This window comes from Camelina sativa, chromosome 12 (genome assembly GCF_000633955.1).
Source record: "Camelina sativa cultivar DH55 chromosome 12, Cs, whole genome shotgun sequence".
Taxonomy (NCBI): Eukaryota; Viridiplantae; Streptophyta; class Magnoliopsida; order Brassicales; family Brassicaceae; genus Camelina; species Camelina sativa.
Window position 1 is genome coordinate 19,932,450 of NC_025696.1, and position 13,837 is coordinate 19,946,286.

General features: G+C 38.0%; 4 protein-coding genes across 7 annotated transcripts in view; all 4 read left to right on the forward strand.

Moving 5' to 3' along the window:
* LOC104732270 (probable glucan endo-1,3-beta-glucosidase A6) lies at positions 1,384-3,477 on the forward strand. The gene is made up of 3 exons (XM_010451808.2): positions 1,384-1,568; positions 1,719-3,074; positions 3,200-3,477. The coding sequence occupies exons 1-3, from the start codon at positions 1,523-1,525 to the stop codon at positions 3,235-3,237; spliced, it is 1,440 nt and encodes a 479-aa protein (XP_010450110.1). The 5' UTR covers positions 1,384-1,522; the 3' UTR covers positions 3,238-3,477.
* On the forward strand, positions 3,790-9,897 carry LOC104732271 (long-chain-fatty-acid--[acyl-carrier-protein] ligase AEE15, chloroplastic-like). The gene is made up of 18 exons (XM_010451809.2): positions 3,790-4,144; positions 4,412-4,597; positions 5,190-5,304; positions 5,730-5,817; positions 6,295-6,503; positions 6,575-6,684; positions 6,822-6,971; positions 7,149-7,216; positions 7,542-7,647; positions 7,746-7,904; positions 7,991-8,044; positions 8,135-8,215; positions 8,493-8,630; positions 8,898-9,057; positions 9,160-9,239; positions 9,320-9,435; positions 9,502-9,559; positions 9,659-9,897. The coding sequence occupies exons 1-18, from the start codon at positions 3,887-3,889 to the stop codon at positions 9,749-9,751; spliced, it is 2,229 nt and encodes a 742-aa protein (XP_010450111.1). The 5' UTR covers positions 3,790-3,886; the 3' UTR covers positions 9,752-9,897.
* Positions 9,967-12,184, forward strand: LOC104732272 (pentatricopeptide repeat-containing protein At4g14050, mitochondrial). Of its 2 annotated transcripts, XM_019233921.1 has the most exons (2): positions 10,063-10,242; positions 10,326-12,184. In XM_019233921.1, exons 1-2 carry the CDS (start codon positions 10,063-10,065, stop codon positions 11,823-11,825), a joined length of 1,680 nt encoding a protein of 559 aa, XP_019089466.1. In that variant the 3' UTR covers positions 11,826-12,184. The 2 variants fall into 2 exon arrangements, with proteins under 2 accessions (XP_010450112.1, XP_019089466.1); XM_010451810.2 differs by having other exon boundaries at positions 9,967-12,184.
* The window catches only part of LOC104732273 (selenium-binding protein 2), a 7,409-nt gene continuing 5,869 nt past the window's right edge, over positions 12,298-13,837 (forward strand). Inside the window, exons 1-5 of one of the 3 annotated variants that reach the window (XM_019233922.1) lie at positions 12,298-12,540; positions 12,670-12,865; positions 12,960-13,419; positions 13,515-13,622; positions 13,696-13,822. In XM_019233922.1, the coding sequence (XP_019089467.1) occupies positions 12,393-12,540; positions 12,670-12,865; positions 12,960-13,419; positions 13,515-13,622; positions 13,696-13,822 (1,039 nt within the window). In that variant the 5' untranslated portion in view covers positions 12,298-12,392. The remainder of the gene's footprint in view (positions 12,541-12,669; positions 12,866-12,959; positions 13,420-13,514; positions 13,623-13,695; positions 13,823-13,837) is intronic. The other 2 variants (XM_010451811.2, XM_019233923.1) reach the window with 2 other exon arrangements.

Genomic DNA, 13,837 nt, shown 5'->3' on the forward strand with positions numbered 1-13,837 from the left:
CATCGAGAGATCGCCGGAGTAATTCATAAACATTAACGCGTGGAACTGGTGTGGCCATGGCGTCGGTACCGGCTCATCGGCGGTGGCGATTTCAACGCCGGCGGTTAAAACGATGAAGATGACGATTAGTATCAGTGGTCGTCTAAAAGCCATCTGTCTCAGGTTTTGGTTGTTACTGCCGACGACAACTTCTCGTTTTTATTTAATACTACTACAGTATATGCTTTATATTTAAATACTCTAATTTTTATCCAATGTAAATTAAGGAAGGATCCTAATTGTTATTTCGGCTGAGGCTAACAAATCCGTTGGGTAGATTACAGAGTTTTTTATTTACTGTTCACAAATTATGTTTGGAGTGGTGCATATTAAAACCGCAGATTAACTATGAATCACTTGTTGATACAAATAGAGTTGGTGTGCGGTGATTTGTTGTTCGTCCCAAAAATAGAATGGACTAAATTGTTGAGGAATTTATCCACCCTAACCACTAAATCCTAAGTTCATTAGTTTTCTCAACTCAAAGATCATTATTGATGTGTTTTCTCAACTCAAAGATCATCAATCTACAATCGGGATATCTATAACATTCTCAATTTTGACAACTACATATCCTCTATATATTAATAGAAAAGCACACTCTTGAAAAAAGCTGATGTGTCGCCGCCAGAGAACTCGAGACACATTTAGCTATTTAGCCTTATTTAGATTTATTATTTACAACTACTTACCATTGTGTTTTTTTTTAAAAACAAATGTGTTATTGTTAAAAACTTTATCACATAAACTTATTAATATTAATTAAGTTTAAGCTTTAAATATATTTTATATATTAGAAAAATGATTTATTGAAATACATGTGTAACCCATGCGGATCTCACAAATTCAAGCAAGGCGGATACAAAGACATTTTACGGCTCAAAATATTTAAACCCGTTGCGGAATGGCTTAGCAGACGGGTTTGACGGGATTAACAATTTTATTTAAATTATTGGGTTCATGTAATTTTAGTTTTTTACAATTTTTACCTGCTTTGATAGTTCAAGATTTTGATAAAAATCTAATAATCACTATTTTTGTTCACATTCTATCCAGATCCGCCATCATTTCAATCTAAAATTTATGGTGAAACAATTACTTTAAAATTTCATAAACTTGATGAATTCAAACCAATATAAGTTTAAATGTTATACTAAATAAATATATTTATAAATGTAATAACTCAAACAAAATTTTTACTCCGTGCAAAATCATGGGTTATTACCTAGTGTATTTTGGGGAAATAGTTATTGGTTCAATTTGAACCATCCAACCAACAATCTTTTTAAAACCATAGCACAAAAGAACTATGAGAGTTTCAAAAGAAATCAGAAGTCCAAAAAAAAAAAGCTTTTCTTGCATGACTTAATAAACCTACACCATACTCCTACTTATAAACACCACATCACCAATTCCACACCCATTCCATCTTAAAAATCACAATCTGATCATCACCAATACATTGCAAACCAAACGCAAAGACATGACTCTTCTTGCTTTCTTCCTCTTCACCCTCCTTGTCTTTTCTGGTAACTTATCTTCTCCGTTTATGCATAACGTTTTCAACTCAATAAGTTTAATAAAAATGCATCATGTTTACATAATCAATATGTAATCTTGATTTACAAAAAAAAAATATGTAATCTCCCATATTGAACATGATTTGCTCTGTTTGACAGGTTCATGTTGCTCCGCGCTTAGGTTCCAAAGGCACAAGTACTACTTTCAAAGGAAAACAATGCTAGATTTAGCCAGCAAGATTGGTATCAACTACGGAAGACAAGGAAACAACCTCCCATCTCCATACCAATCCATCAACTTCATCAAATCTATCAAAGCTGGTCATGTCAAGCTCTACGACGCTGATCCAGAGAGTCTCACACTCCTCTCTCGAACCAATCTCTACGTCACCATAACCGTCCCTAACCACCAAATCACCTCTATCAGCTCCAACCAAACCACAGCTGACGAATGGGTCAGAACCAATATCCTCCCTTTCTATCCACAAACACAAATCCGCTTTGTCCTCGTCGGGAACGAAGTCCTCAACTACAACTACGGGAACATCTCGGCCAATCTTGTACCCGCGATGCGCAAAATCGTGAACTCTCTCAGATTTCGTGGGATTCACAACATCAAAGTCGGGACACCTCTCGCCATGGATTCTCTACGTTCGTCGTTTCCTCCTTCTAACGGAACATTCCGGGAAGAAATCGCCGGACCGGTGATATTACCGTTGCTGAAGTTTCTCAACGGAACAAACTCGTACTTCTTCATTAATGTTCATCCTTACTTCCGCTGGTCAAGAAACCCCATGAACACTAGTTTGGATTATGCTCTGTTCCAAGGGAACTCCACTTATACCGACCCTCAAACCGGTTTGGTTTACCGTAATCTTTTAGACCAAATGTTGGATTCGGTTCTCTTCGCAATGAGCAAGCTCGGTTACCCACACATCCGTCTCGCGATCTCCGAAACCGGTTGGCCTAATTTCGGTGACATTGACGAAACCGGAGCCAACATTTTCAACGCGGCTACATATAACCGGAATCTGATCAAGAAGATGACCGCAAGTCCACCAATCGGTACGCCATCAAGACCCGGTTTACCAATACCGACATTTGTTTTTTCTCTGTTCAACGAAAACCAAAAACCCGGTTCGGGAACACAGAGACATTGGGGAATCATGCATCCCGACGGTCAACCAATCTACGACATAGATTTCACCGGTCAAAGACCCTTAACCGGTTTCAACCCGTTGCCTAAACCGACGAACAACGTTCCATACAAAGGCCAAGTGTGGTGCGTACCGGTCGAAGGAGCTAACGAGGCTGAGCTTGAAGAAACTTTGAGAACTGCTTGTGGCAGAAGCAACACCACTTGCGCGGCTTTGGCTCCGGGAAGAGAATGTTACGAACCGGTCTCAGTTTATTGGCACGCAAGCTACGCGATTAGTTCGTACTGGGCTCAGTTCCGCAACCAAAACGTTCGATGTTACTTTAATGGACTAGCTCATGAAACCACGACCAACCCTGGTTAATAAGCCCATTCTTTCTTCTTTTCCAATATTAGACCACTATAACCTTTTTTGTATAGTCACGGAACTCATGGTTCATCTGACAGAGTAAGGGTATTTTATGGAACTCTTTTTTGTATACAGGCAATGATCGTTGCAAGTTTCCGAGCGTTACACTGTGAGGATTGAGGAGGAAGAAGACTGATTAAAGCTGGATTACTTATATTGTTCTTTATCTTTATTGTTCCTTTTCTGCTTCATGTTTCGCGATGTTGAGAAAAAACAAAAATCAAAATAATTAATATATATATGGTAGTCTTTTTTTTTTTTTTTTTTCCTTACAAAGATAATGATTATTACATTTCTCTAGGTTAACAAATTAAAACATTCACATGTCTGTATCGTTACTTTACTATAAAGCTGCAAGTAATCCAGAACCTTTGACTGTAACGTAAAAACACGATATACAAAAATCAAATTAGCGAAAAGAATGAATGTAAAATAACGTGGTTGGATTTGGATTCACGATCATCACCAAACAATTCATTAAGAATTAAAATAATGTCGCATATAATACATGTGATTGCATTGCACTAAATACACCAAAGTTTTCATACAACGTAACGGCGAGCAAATAAAATAAAAACAAATACACCAAATAAAATTAAATTTTGGAAGAAAATACAATAAAATTAATAAAAATCTCGTCCGTTGGAAAAAAGCCATGGTCTTAAAGGATCGAGTCATTACCAGTGTGTCCAGTGATGACAAGGACATGGTTGGGTCACTTTGTATCTTATTAGCTTCGAGATCTCACTATCTCTCAGTTCCATGTCCTTTTTATTGAGGTCCCCGTCTTCATCTTATCTGCAAATGCAACTTCATCTGAAACCTGATTATTCCTTCTTCATTGCGTCTGCCTCGATGATGGCGTCGACCTCTTTGGGTCCTTCGACGCTTCTTTCTTACGCCTCTTCTTCTTCTTCTTCTTCTCGTCAATTTCATGATTTTGGGTTCAGATTGATCTTGGGTCACGAGGGTGTTCGAGTTCCCTCGTTCCGGCGATTTAGGATTCACTGCGAGTCCAAGGCGAGTTCAGCTTTTGTGTTATCTTTACAATTTTATTCTCTTCTTTTGGGTTTTTGGAATTGAATAAAAAAACTTTTCACTCTCTTCAACTTTGAGATCATTCCTATTGGTTTAGAAAAGTTCTAAAATTGTATCTTTTTTTGTTCATGTTCAATGCAAAGTTTGTAGCTTTTTTTGTGGATTCAATGGGTCCCAAGTCAAGTCCCCAACTGTCCTCTAGATGAAACAATGCCTCGGATTTGAATATTTTTGATATGTACGATTCAGGAAAAAGAAGTGAGGACGTCTTCCCCAGTCATTGAAAGCTTGTCATTGTCCGGAGATGCTGCTTTGCGTTCTAATGAATGGAAGGCTGTTCCGGATATTTGGAGATCATCTGCAGAAAAGTATGGTGATAGAGTTGCGTTGGTTGATCCTTATCATGACCCTCCTTTGAAACTGACCTACAAACAGGTAGGTTCCTTATTAATGCTTATTTTCATCAATATTGTTGCAAAGAAGCAAAAAAGGAGAGACCAGTCCTTTAATTTTCCACCCCACCCCACCCCAGCACTTTTTCTTTTATTTAGTAGCTATATTTATTAAGACAAGCAGGGTCCAGTTACTTTAAATAACATAAAAATATTCTAGTGTGTTCCTAGATATCATCCAGTTTTTGGTACTATTAAACAAAATATGTTGCCTACCGAGTGTGAGGATATAGCAAAATCAATTCTTAGTAGATTGTTAAGATGATGGTGGTGACTGGTGAGGGAAGAGTAGCTAGTTCACATGCTTTTTCAGTTCCTGATGATGATCCCAATTCTGGATTTTTTTGAAGAATTAATGGATGCTTTTCTAATGCTTGTAGTTGGGCATTCCCATTGGTGGAGTTCTGTTTTAAGATCCTAGAACCAATATTATTTCAGTTAGTCTTCCCATGGTTATTGCAAATTCATTATACTGTCTTTTTGTGAGAGAGGTGGAGAATTTGAAATTTCCAGCGATTCAGATATTAATTATTTATTAAAAACTGAAGCCTTCATCTTGCTTACTTAACTTTTAGCTGGAACAAGATATTTTGGACTTTGCCGAGGGCTTAAGAGTTGTTGGAATGAAAGCAAATGAGAAGATTGGACTTTTTGCTGATAACTCCTGCAGATGGCTTGTTTCAGATCAAGGTATGTGGTTAATGATTTGGAACACACTAGAATAAAGTGTGGAAACCAGTCTGCTACTCATTTATCAACAAGAATAGCGTAAAGCATTAGGGGGATGATTTCATTAATATTTGCATCACCAAGCTGTGCTTGCCTTGCCTTACATATTAACTATTAAACAAAAATCTGTCGAGCTACGTTTGAGATGTTTCTGCTCTTTTTTTGTTTCTTCCTTCTAAGTTTCTAGTTGGTCACACATCCAATCACCATCCTTCCTCTCTGTTCTATAGATGTTCTAGACGGGCAGAAGTTCAAGCTGTAGGGCTTCTGTTTATGCTTAGCTATTTTAACTGCGCTTCTTGGTGCAATAGTTCTAATATGCACTGCTCTTTCATTTCTATCCACAGTTATTTGTATCTTTATGTCTGTTTATTACTTTATGCCAGGTATAATGGCCACAGGAGCAGTCAATGTTGTCAGAGGATCTAGGTCCTCTGTTGAAGAGTTACTGCAGATATACCGTCATTCTGAAAGGTGCGCCAACACTTTCTTTTTTGGGTTTTTTTGACATAATTAGCATACCTATTATTGAAAAGTAATTAGTTGGCTTTTATATAAGTACAATATGGATTTTTGTCACTGTATACTGACCTCATTTTTGTACCGTTTGTTTCATCATCTTGTGTATTTGGTTATAATGAATCAGTTTTAGTTCTCTGTCTTCAGATGCATGTATTGATGCTGTTGAGTCTAGGAGCAGTATGCATGGTTTTTGTAATGATTGACAGTTTTGGTGCCTGTTCAGGAATTTTGTGATTAAGTGTAGTTCTAATTAAACATCTTCTTGAATTCATATTTATCTTATTCCATCACTCTCATGTAAAATTGTAAAAGATTCTTGGATGAGAAAGCAGATCTTTCGTACCTCCGTATACTTGTGTCTCTTCAACTATGTATGCCATATTTGTTTGCAATACAGAGATCAAGAATTTCAAGTGATCTGTATTGCAGTGTAGCCCTCGTTGTGGATAATCCTGAGTTTTTCAACCGCATTGCTGAGACATTTACTTCCAAGGCATCTCTGAGATTTTTGATACTTCTCTGGGGTGAGAAATCATCATTGGTCACACAGGGGTTGCAGGTTCCAGTTTACAGTTATGCAGATATTAAAAGCCTAGGACAGGAGAGTCGTGCGAAATCATCAGGATCTAATGATACCAGTACGTTACTATGTTTTTCTCCAAGGCCTTAAAAGAAGAATCTCCTAATGCTAACAAACTGATGACTGCAGGGAACTATAATTTCATCAATTCGGATGATGTAGCCGCAATTATGTATACCAGTGGTACCACGGGAAATCCGAAAGGCGTTATGCTTACACATCGGAATCTCTTACAGCAGGTTCAACAAGATACTTTTTTTTTTGTCGTGCCAACAAGATACTTTTTTTGCAACCGTTTTTGGTGGTTTCTGTCATCAAAATTTCCTTGTGTACTTTCTGGAAATAATAGTTTTGCAATGTTTTAAACACTTTCCAGATAAAACATTTATCCAAATATGTACCTGCTCAAGCTGGCGATAAATTTCTAAGCATGCTGCCATCATGGCATGCCTATGAACGTGCTTGTGAATACTTCATATTCACCTGTGGCATTGAGCAAATGTATACGTCTATAAGATACTTAAAGGTTATTCTCATCATCCGATTTTGTTAAGTCAGTATCTTTTGCAATCATTGTACTTATATTGAGTTTGTGTTTGCATGATACTTCACTAACATTCCGAGATCAATCACCTTAATTTTTTTCTTAACGGTTGCACCTTTTGGCTCTAGTTCAATTTTATTTTGTTTTCTTTTGGTACAGGATGATCTAAAGCGGTATCAACCAAACTATATTGTCTCCGTTCCGTTGGTATATGAGACACTTTACAGGTTTGTCATTATTCGAGTTAAAAGTTTGCACAATATTCATATTCTGTTGATGATGGACTCTATAAATAGTTAATACTGAAGTTCTGTATGAATTTGTTTCAATAAGTCATAAATCCATCTCTCACAGCTAAGAGACTTTTAGTTAATCTTGTTTCTGGGCAAGCCTGGTGAAGCACACTCCTAATGGGTGTTCTGCTCAATCGTTCCATATTTATGAAAAATAGTCCATTTTGTTACTCATTAACTACTCAGAATTTTCATTATGTGTTGGTTTTTAAACAAGTTTTTTTCACTCTTTTCTTTGTTTCCTCTTTGAGCTCTTCAGTGGGATTCAAAAGCAAATTTCTTCAAGTTCTGCTGCCCGTAAATTTCTAGCACTTACATTGATCAAAGTCAGTATGGCATATATGGAGATGAAAAGGATATATGAGGTTCATGATAGCCTGCATAGTTTGTTTTAAGATTTCATTCTGCTTCTCCCTCTGTGTGGTTCCTGAAGTTTTGATATGGTCTTTGGTCTGTTTTACAGGGTACGTGTCTGACGAAAGAGCAAAAGCCTCCAATGTATATTGTTGCTTTGGTGGATTGGTTGTTTGCAAGAGTAGTCGCTGCCTTATTGTGGCCATTACATATGTTGGCCAAAATGCTTATCTACAAGAAAATACATGCGTCTATTGGAATATCGAAGGTAGTACACAAATTCTATTTCCTATTTTTTTTTTTTGTTAGATTTATATTTATAGTGAAATACTGATATGATATTGGTTTCCACAGGCTGGTATTAGCGGAGGTGGTAGTTTACCCATTCATGTTGACAAGTTTTTTGAGGTTATGCCATCTATANAGCCATCTATAATTTCTCTTTGTTTGGCATTGAAAGTTTCGATATCTAAACGACTTAGTTCCAAAATTATGCAGGCCATCGGGGTGACTCTACAAAATGGTTATGGTTTGACAGAAACCTCGCCGGTTGTATGTGCACGGACGCTTAGCTATAATGTAAGTCGTTCCTGCTTCCATATCCTTATTTGTTTTGAGAAAATTAATGTTGTAGAAGTATTAAACTCAACTTCACAAGCTAGTCAAATTTATCTCTTTCCCCACTGAGCTTCCATATCAACCGAAAACAGAAATAATAGAACACAACTTTGTTTTTGTTTCCTTCGAAATTTTTTCGTCTTAATATATAACTGTCAGTTCATTGATCCATCGTTTGCCTTTTTCGACGACTTATTACAGTATTTCGTTTCTCTTTTTTTTTTTGTTGTTGTTAAAGGTTCTTGGCTCAGCTGGGCATCCAATGCATGGTACAGAATTCAAAATTGTAGATCCTGAGACTAATGATGTACTTCCTCCTGGTACAAAAGGCATTATCAAAGTCAGAGGTCCACAGGTTATGAAGGGTTATTATAAGGTAATGTTCCATAAATAACTTACGAAGTTGTAAAAAATGGTGACAGAAACACAAGTTTTGAGTTTCTTCTGAATAGTTTACTAATAAGCATATATATATATATATATATATATATTGGCTTACTTGGCTCTGAAATAATGCGTATTTTTCTTCTAACTTTATGGTCTCCTCACATTTATGTTTGTTGACTCATCAAGCATCAATATGTTTTTTTGCATTAAAGATTAAATTTGGTTTAACTCATATTTCTGGTTGTGTGTGCTTCAGAATCCATTGACCACAAAGCAAGTTCTAAATGAGAGCGGATGGTTCAATACAGGAGATACAGGTTGGATCGCTCCTCATCACTCAATAGGGCGGAGTCGCCGCTGTGGAGGTGTCATTGTTCTTGAAGGTCGTGCCAAGGACACAATTGTACTATCCACAGGTATAAGCCAAGTCACAAACATGTTCAAATGCATAAATGAACCCAAAATCGATTAGACAAGAGAAATTGGTCCGGATATTGATAACATCATCGTCGCTATAGGTGAAAACGTGGAACCATTGGAAATTGAAGAAGCTGCCATGAGAAGCAGTTTGATTGAACAAATCCTTGTTATTGGGCAGGTGCTTGAATCATCTTTTAAGACTGTTACAAACATGACAAATCTTAGTATTGGTTATTCAAATTGACTTCTCCTTTACAGGATCGACGCCGCCTTGGAGCCATCGTTATCCCAAACAAAGAGGAAGCGCAAAGAGTAGATCCTGATATATCCAAAGAAAAACTAAAGAGCTTGATCTACCAAGAACTGAGGGAATGGTAATAAATACTTTATAAACTTTTAAAATTAGAGCTTATATTTACTATGTTTAAACAATGTTACAGGACCTCAGAGTGTTCGTTTCAAGTCGGACCGGTCTTGATCATCGACGAGCCCTTCACGGTAACTATACATAACCATTCCTCTCTTATTTTTGGCTTATTCAGGATCCGAAAATATCAAAAACCTAATGAAGAAAACTGTTTTATTACAATGTTGCAGATAGACAACGGCTTAATGACACCAACTATGAAGGTTAGACGGGACAAGGTCGTGGCTAAATACAAAGATGAGATTGATCAACTCTACACTTAAGACATCTCTATTAGTCTTGTTCATGTTGTTAATATTAGCTGAACTTAATTAGCAAAAAAAAATATTTAAAAAAATTATTAGCTGAACATTTTGCAGCTTGTAAAATTAAATGTTGTTTCCAAGTTTTTATTATTATTTCAATTCATATATTGAAGTTTAAATAATTTGGATATTAGTATTAGTAGTGTTCACATAATCTATAGAAACCCATAAAGCGACCAAACAGCTGATGAATGCGCTTATCCCTCACTATCTTCATCAGCTCCAGCTCTGCGCGAGGAATCGAACCTTAACCACTGGCAAAGCCCTCCATGCCCACATCGTCAAGCTCGGGATCGTTCAATGCTGCCCTTTGGCCAATACTCTTGTCAATGTCTATGGAAAATGCGGTGCTGCTTCTCATGCTCTCCAGTTGTTCGACGAAATGCCTCAGAGAGACCACATCGCATGGGCCTCAGTTCTCACAGCTCTTAATCAAGCGAATCTCTCTGGTAAGACTCTCTCAGTGTTTTCTTCAGTGGGTTCGAGGGATGGGTTGCGACCGGATGGTTTTGTGTTCTCGGCACTTGTTAAGGCTTGTGCTAACTTAGGATCTATTGAGCTTGGAAAGCAAGTTCATTGCCATTTTATAGTCTCTGAGTATTCGAGTGATGATGTTGTTAAGTCTTCACTCGTTGATATGTATGCTAAATGTGGGTTGCTTGATAGTGCTAAAGCAGTTTTCGATTCTATAAAAGTGAAAAACACCATTTCATGGACTGCCATGGTATCTGGATATGCTAAAAGTGGAAGAAAGGAAGAAGCTTTAGAGCTTTTTAGGGAATTACCAGTCAAGAATTTGTATTCTTGGACTGCGTTGATCTCTGGTTTTGTACAGAGTGGGAAAGGGCTTGAGGCTTTTTCTGTATTCACTGAAATGAGGAGAGAAAGAGTTGACATTTTGGATCCGTTGGTCCTTTCGAGCATTGTTGGCGCTTGTGCTAATTTGGCAGCTTCGATTGCAGGGAGGCAGGTTCACGGGTTGGTTATAGCTCTAGGATTTGATTCTTGTGTGTTTATTAGTAACGCCCTTATCGATATGTACGCTAAATGCAGTGATGTTATAGCTGCAAAGGATATATTTAGTAGAATGCGCCACAGAGATGTAGTTTCATGGACATCGCTTATAGTTGGAATGGCTCAGCATGGTCAAGCTGAGAAGGCATTAGCAGTGTATGATGACATGGTTTCTCACGGTGTAAAGCCCAATGAGGTCACATTTGTTGGATTGATATATGCGTGTAGCCACGTCGGTTTTGTAGCGAAAGGCCGTGCGCTTTTCCAATCAATGACGAAGGACTATGGGATTAGTCCATCATTGCAGCATTATACATGCTTATTGGATCTTTTTGGTCGATCTGGACTCCTTGATGAGGCTGAGAACTTGATACATACAATGCCGTTCCCTCCAGATGAACCAACTTGGGCTGCTTTACTTAGCGCTTGTAAGCGCCAGGGACAAGGTCAGATGGGTGTAAGAATTGCTGATCATCTTGTAAGTTGCTTTAAACCAAAAGATCCATCGACTTATATACTTTTATCAAACATCTATGCAAGTGCTTCTTTATGGGGAAAAGTATCAGAAGCAAGAAGGAAACTAGGAGATATGGAAGTCAGGAAAGATCCAGGGTACAGTAGTGTCGAGGTCAGGAAAGAAACCGAAGTTTTTTATGCAGGAGAAACATCTCATCCTCTAAAAGATGACATATTTAGATTGCTTAAGAAGCTAGAGGAAGAAATGAGAAGAAGAAATGGTTATGTTCCTGATACGAGTTGGATACTACACGATATGGATGAGCAAGAGAAAGAGAAGCTATTGTTTTGGCACAGTGAACGATCCGCTGTTGCATACGGATTGCTTAAGGCTGTTCCGGGAACTCCTATACGAATTGTGAAAAATCTAAGGGTTTGTGGAGATTGTCATGTTGTTCTGAAACATATAAGTGAAATTACAGAAAGAGAGATAATAGTTAGAGATGCAACTAGATATCATCATTTTAAGGGAGGGAAATGTTCCTGCAATGACTTCTGGTAAATGGTAAGTCCTTGGCTTCTCTGTTGTAACACTTTGTATCTGAAATTTGCTAAGATTTCTTGAATTGCGTATTGTGATGAATGATGACGGTCACGCAACATCGAGTTGTATCTATCTTCAGTAAAGAACAAGACGATGGGCCAGTTCACTTCACATGCATTATAGATAAACAACAAAAGAGTCACTATTTAATTGCACTTACTCACCAGTCACCAACTCACGAATTTAGTAACGTTTTTATTCTAACTTCACTCACCAACTCATGAATATAATAACAACACGTGCATTGACTTATGCTAATAATTTTACTTTGGTTAGAACTTACAAAAAGCTGCATAAATCTGTTTAGATTCCTTAATGTACAACTAAACCCTTTTAGCAAAAAGTAGAAATTATTGCAAGAATATTATTTCTAGTCACATGCTTTATATAGAGACATATGCAATGAGAACTCCATATGCAATAGAAACAAATAGATAACAAGGACACGTCACCATCACTCTTATAGCCAAAAGCTTCTCGTACTCATAGATCATTTGTGTTCTTGCGTTTGAGATAAACTCAGAGATGGCTACAGAAACCGTATTGGCGACGGCAGTGAGCAACGGCGGCGGAAGCAAAATATGCTGCAAGTCCGGTCCAGGTTACGCGACGCCTCTCGCCGCCATGGCTGGTCCACGGGAAAAGCTCATCTACGTCACCGCCCTCTACTCTGGTTCACATTTCATTATACCATCTTCTACCTATTTTTTATTCAATACTGTTTTTGGACTGAACTGAATCTTTCTCTGGTTCCTCCTCTGTATTTTGATACCTTTTGATTTGTTTGAATGGGGGTAACTAGGAACGGGGCGAGACAAACCGGACTACTTGGCAACGGTGGATGTGGATCCAAGTTCACCTACTTATTCAAGTGTCATTCACAGATTGAAAATGCCTTATGTGGGAGATGAGCTTCACCACACTGGTTGGAACTCTTGCAGCTCTTGCCATGGTGATGCTTCTGCTGATAGACGTTACCTCGTCTTACCAGGCTTAATGTAAGATCCTTGCATTGATGAATCCTCTCATCATATTTCTAGATGATGAATTGACTAATTAAATGTGTGTTTCTTTCTTGTTTCTTGAATGAAGCTCTGGTCGTATTTATGCAATCGACACAAAGACCGATCCAAAGGCTCCCTCTCTGTATAAGGTTGTAGAGCCTAAGGAGATTGCTGAGAAGACAGGATTAGCATTTCCACACACGTCTCACTGCCTTGCCTCGGGGGATATGTTGGTGTCTTGCCTTGGGGATAGAGAAGGAAACGCTAAAGGGAATGGGTTTCTCCTTCTTGACTCTGACTTCAATGTGAAAAGCAGGTGGGATAAACCAGGAAATAGTCCTTTGTTTGGGTATGATTTCTGGTACCAACCTCGGTTCAAGACAATGATCAGCACATCTTGGGGAGCACCTAAAGCTTTCTCCAAAGGTTTTGATCTCCAGCACGTTGCTGATGGCTTGTACGGAAGTCATTTACATGTTTATAGTTGGCCTGAAGGTGAAATGAAGCAAGTTATTGACCTTGGAAATACTGGACTCTTACCTCTTGAGGTAACACTATAACATAAATGTGATGATTTGTTTTTAGTATTTAGTAACCAAGAACATTATCTAATCGGGTTGTTGTTGTGGTTGGCTGGTTGCAGATTAGGTTCTTGCATGATCCGTCTAAAGATACAGGGTATGTTGGAAGTGCCTTGTCGAGTAATATGATAAGATTTTTCAAGAACAGTGATGATACATGGAGTCATGAGGCAAGTGAAGTTTCTTAATGTTATTCTTGTTTCATGTTTTTTCAAATCTATGATTAAACTGGTCTTGTTTCAGGTGGTTATATCAGTAAAACCGTTGAAGGTCGAAAACTGGATTCTTCCAGAGATGCCGGGTCTTATTACCGACTTCTTGATCTCACTCGATGATCGGTTTTTCTACTTTGTGAACTGGCTTCATGGAGATGTTCGTCAGTACA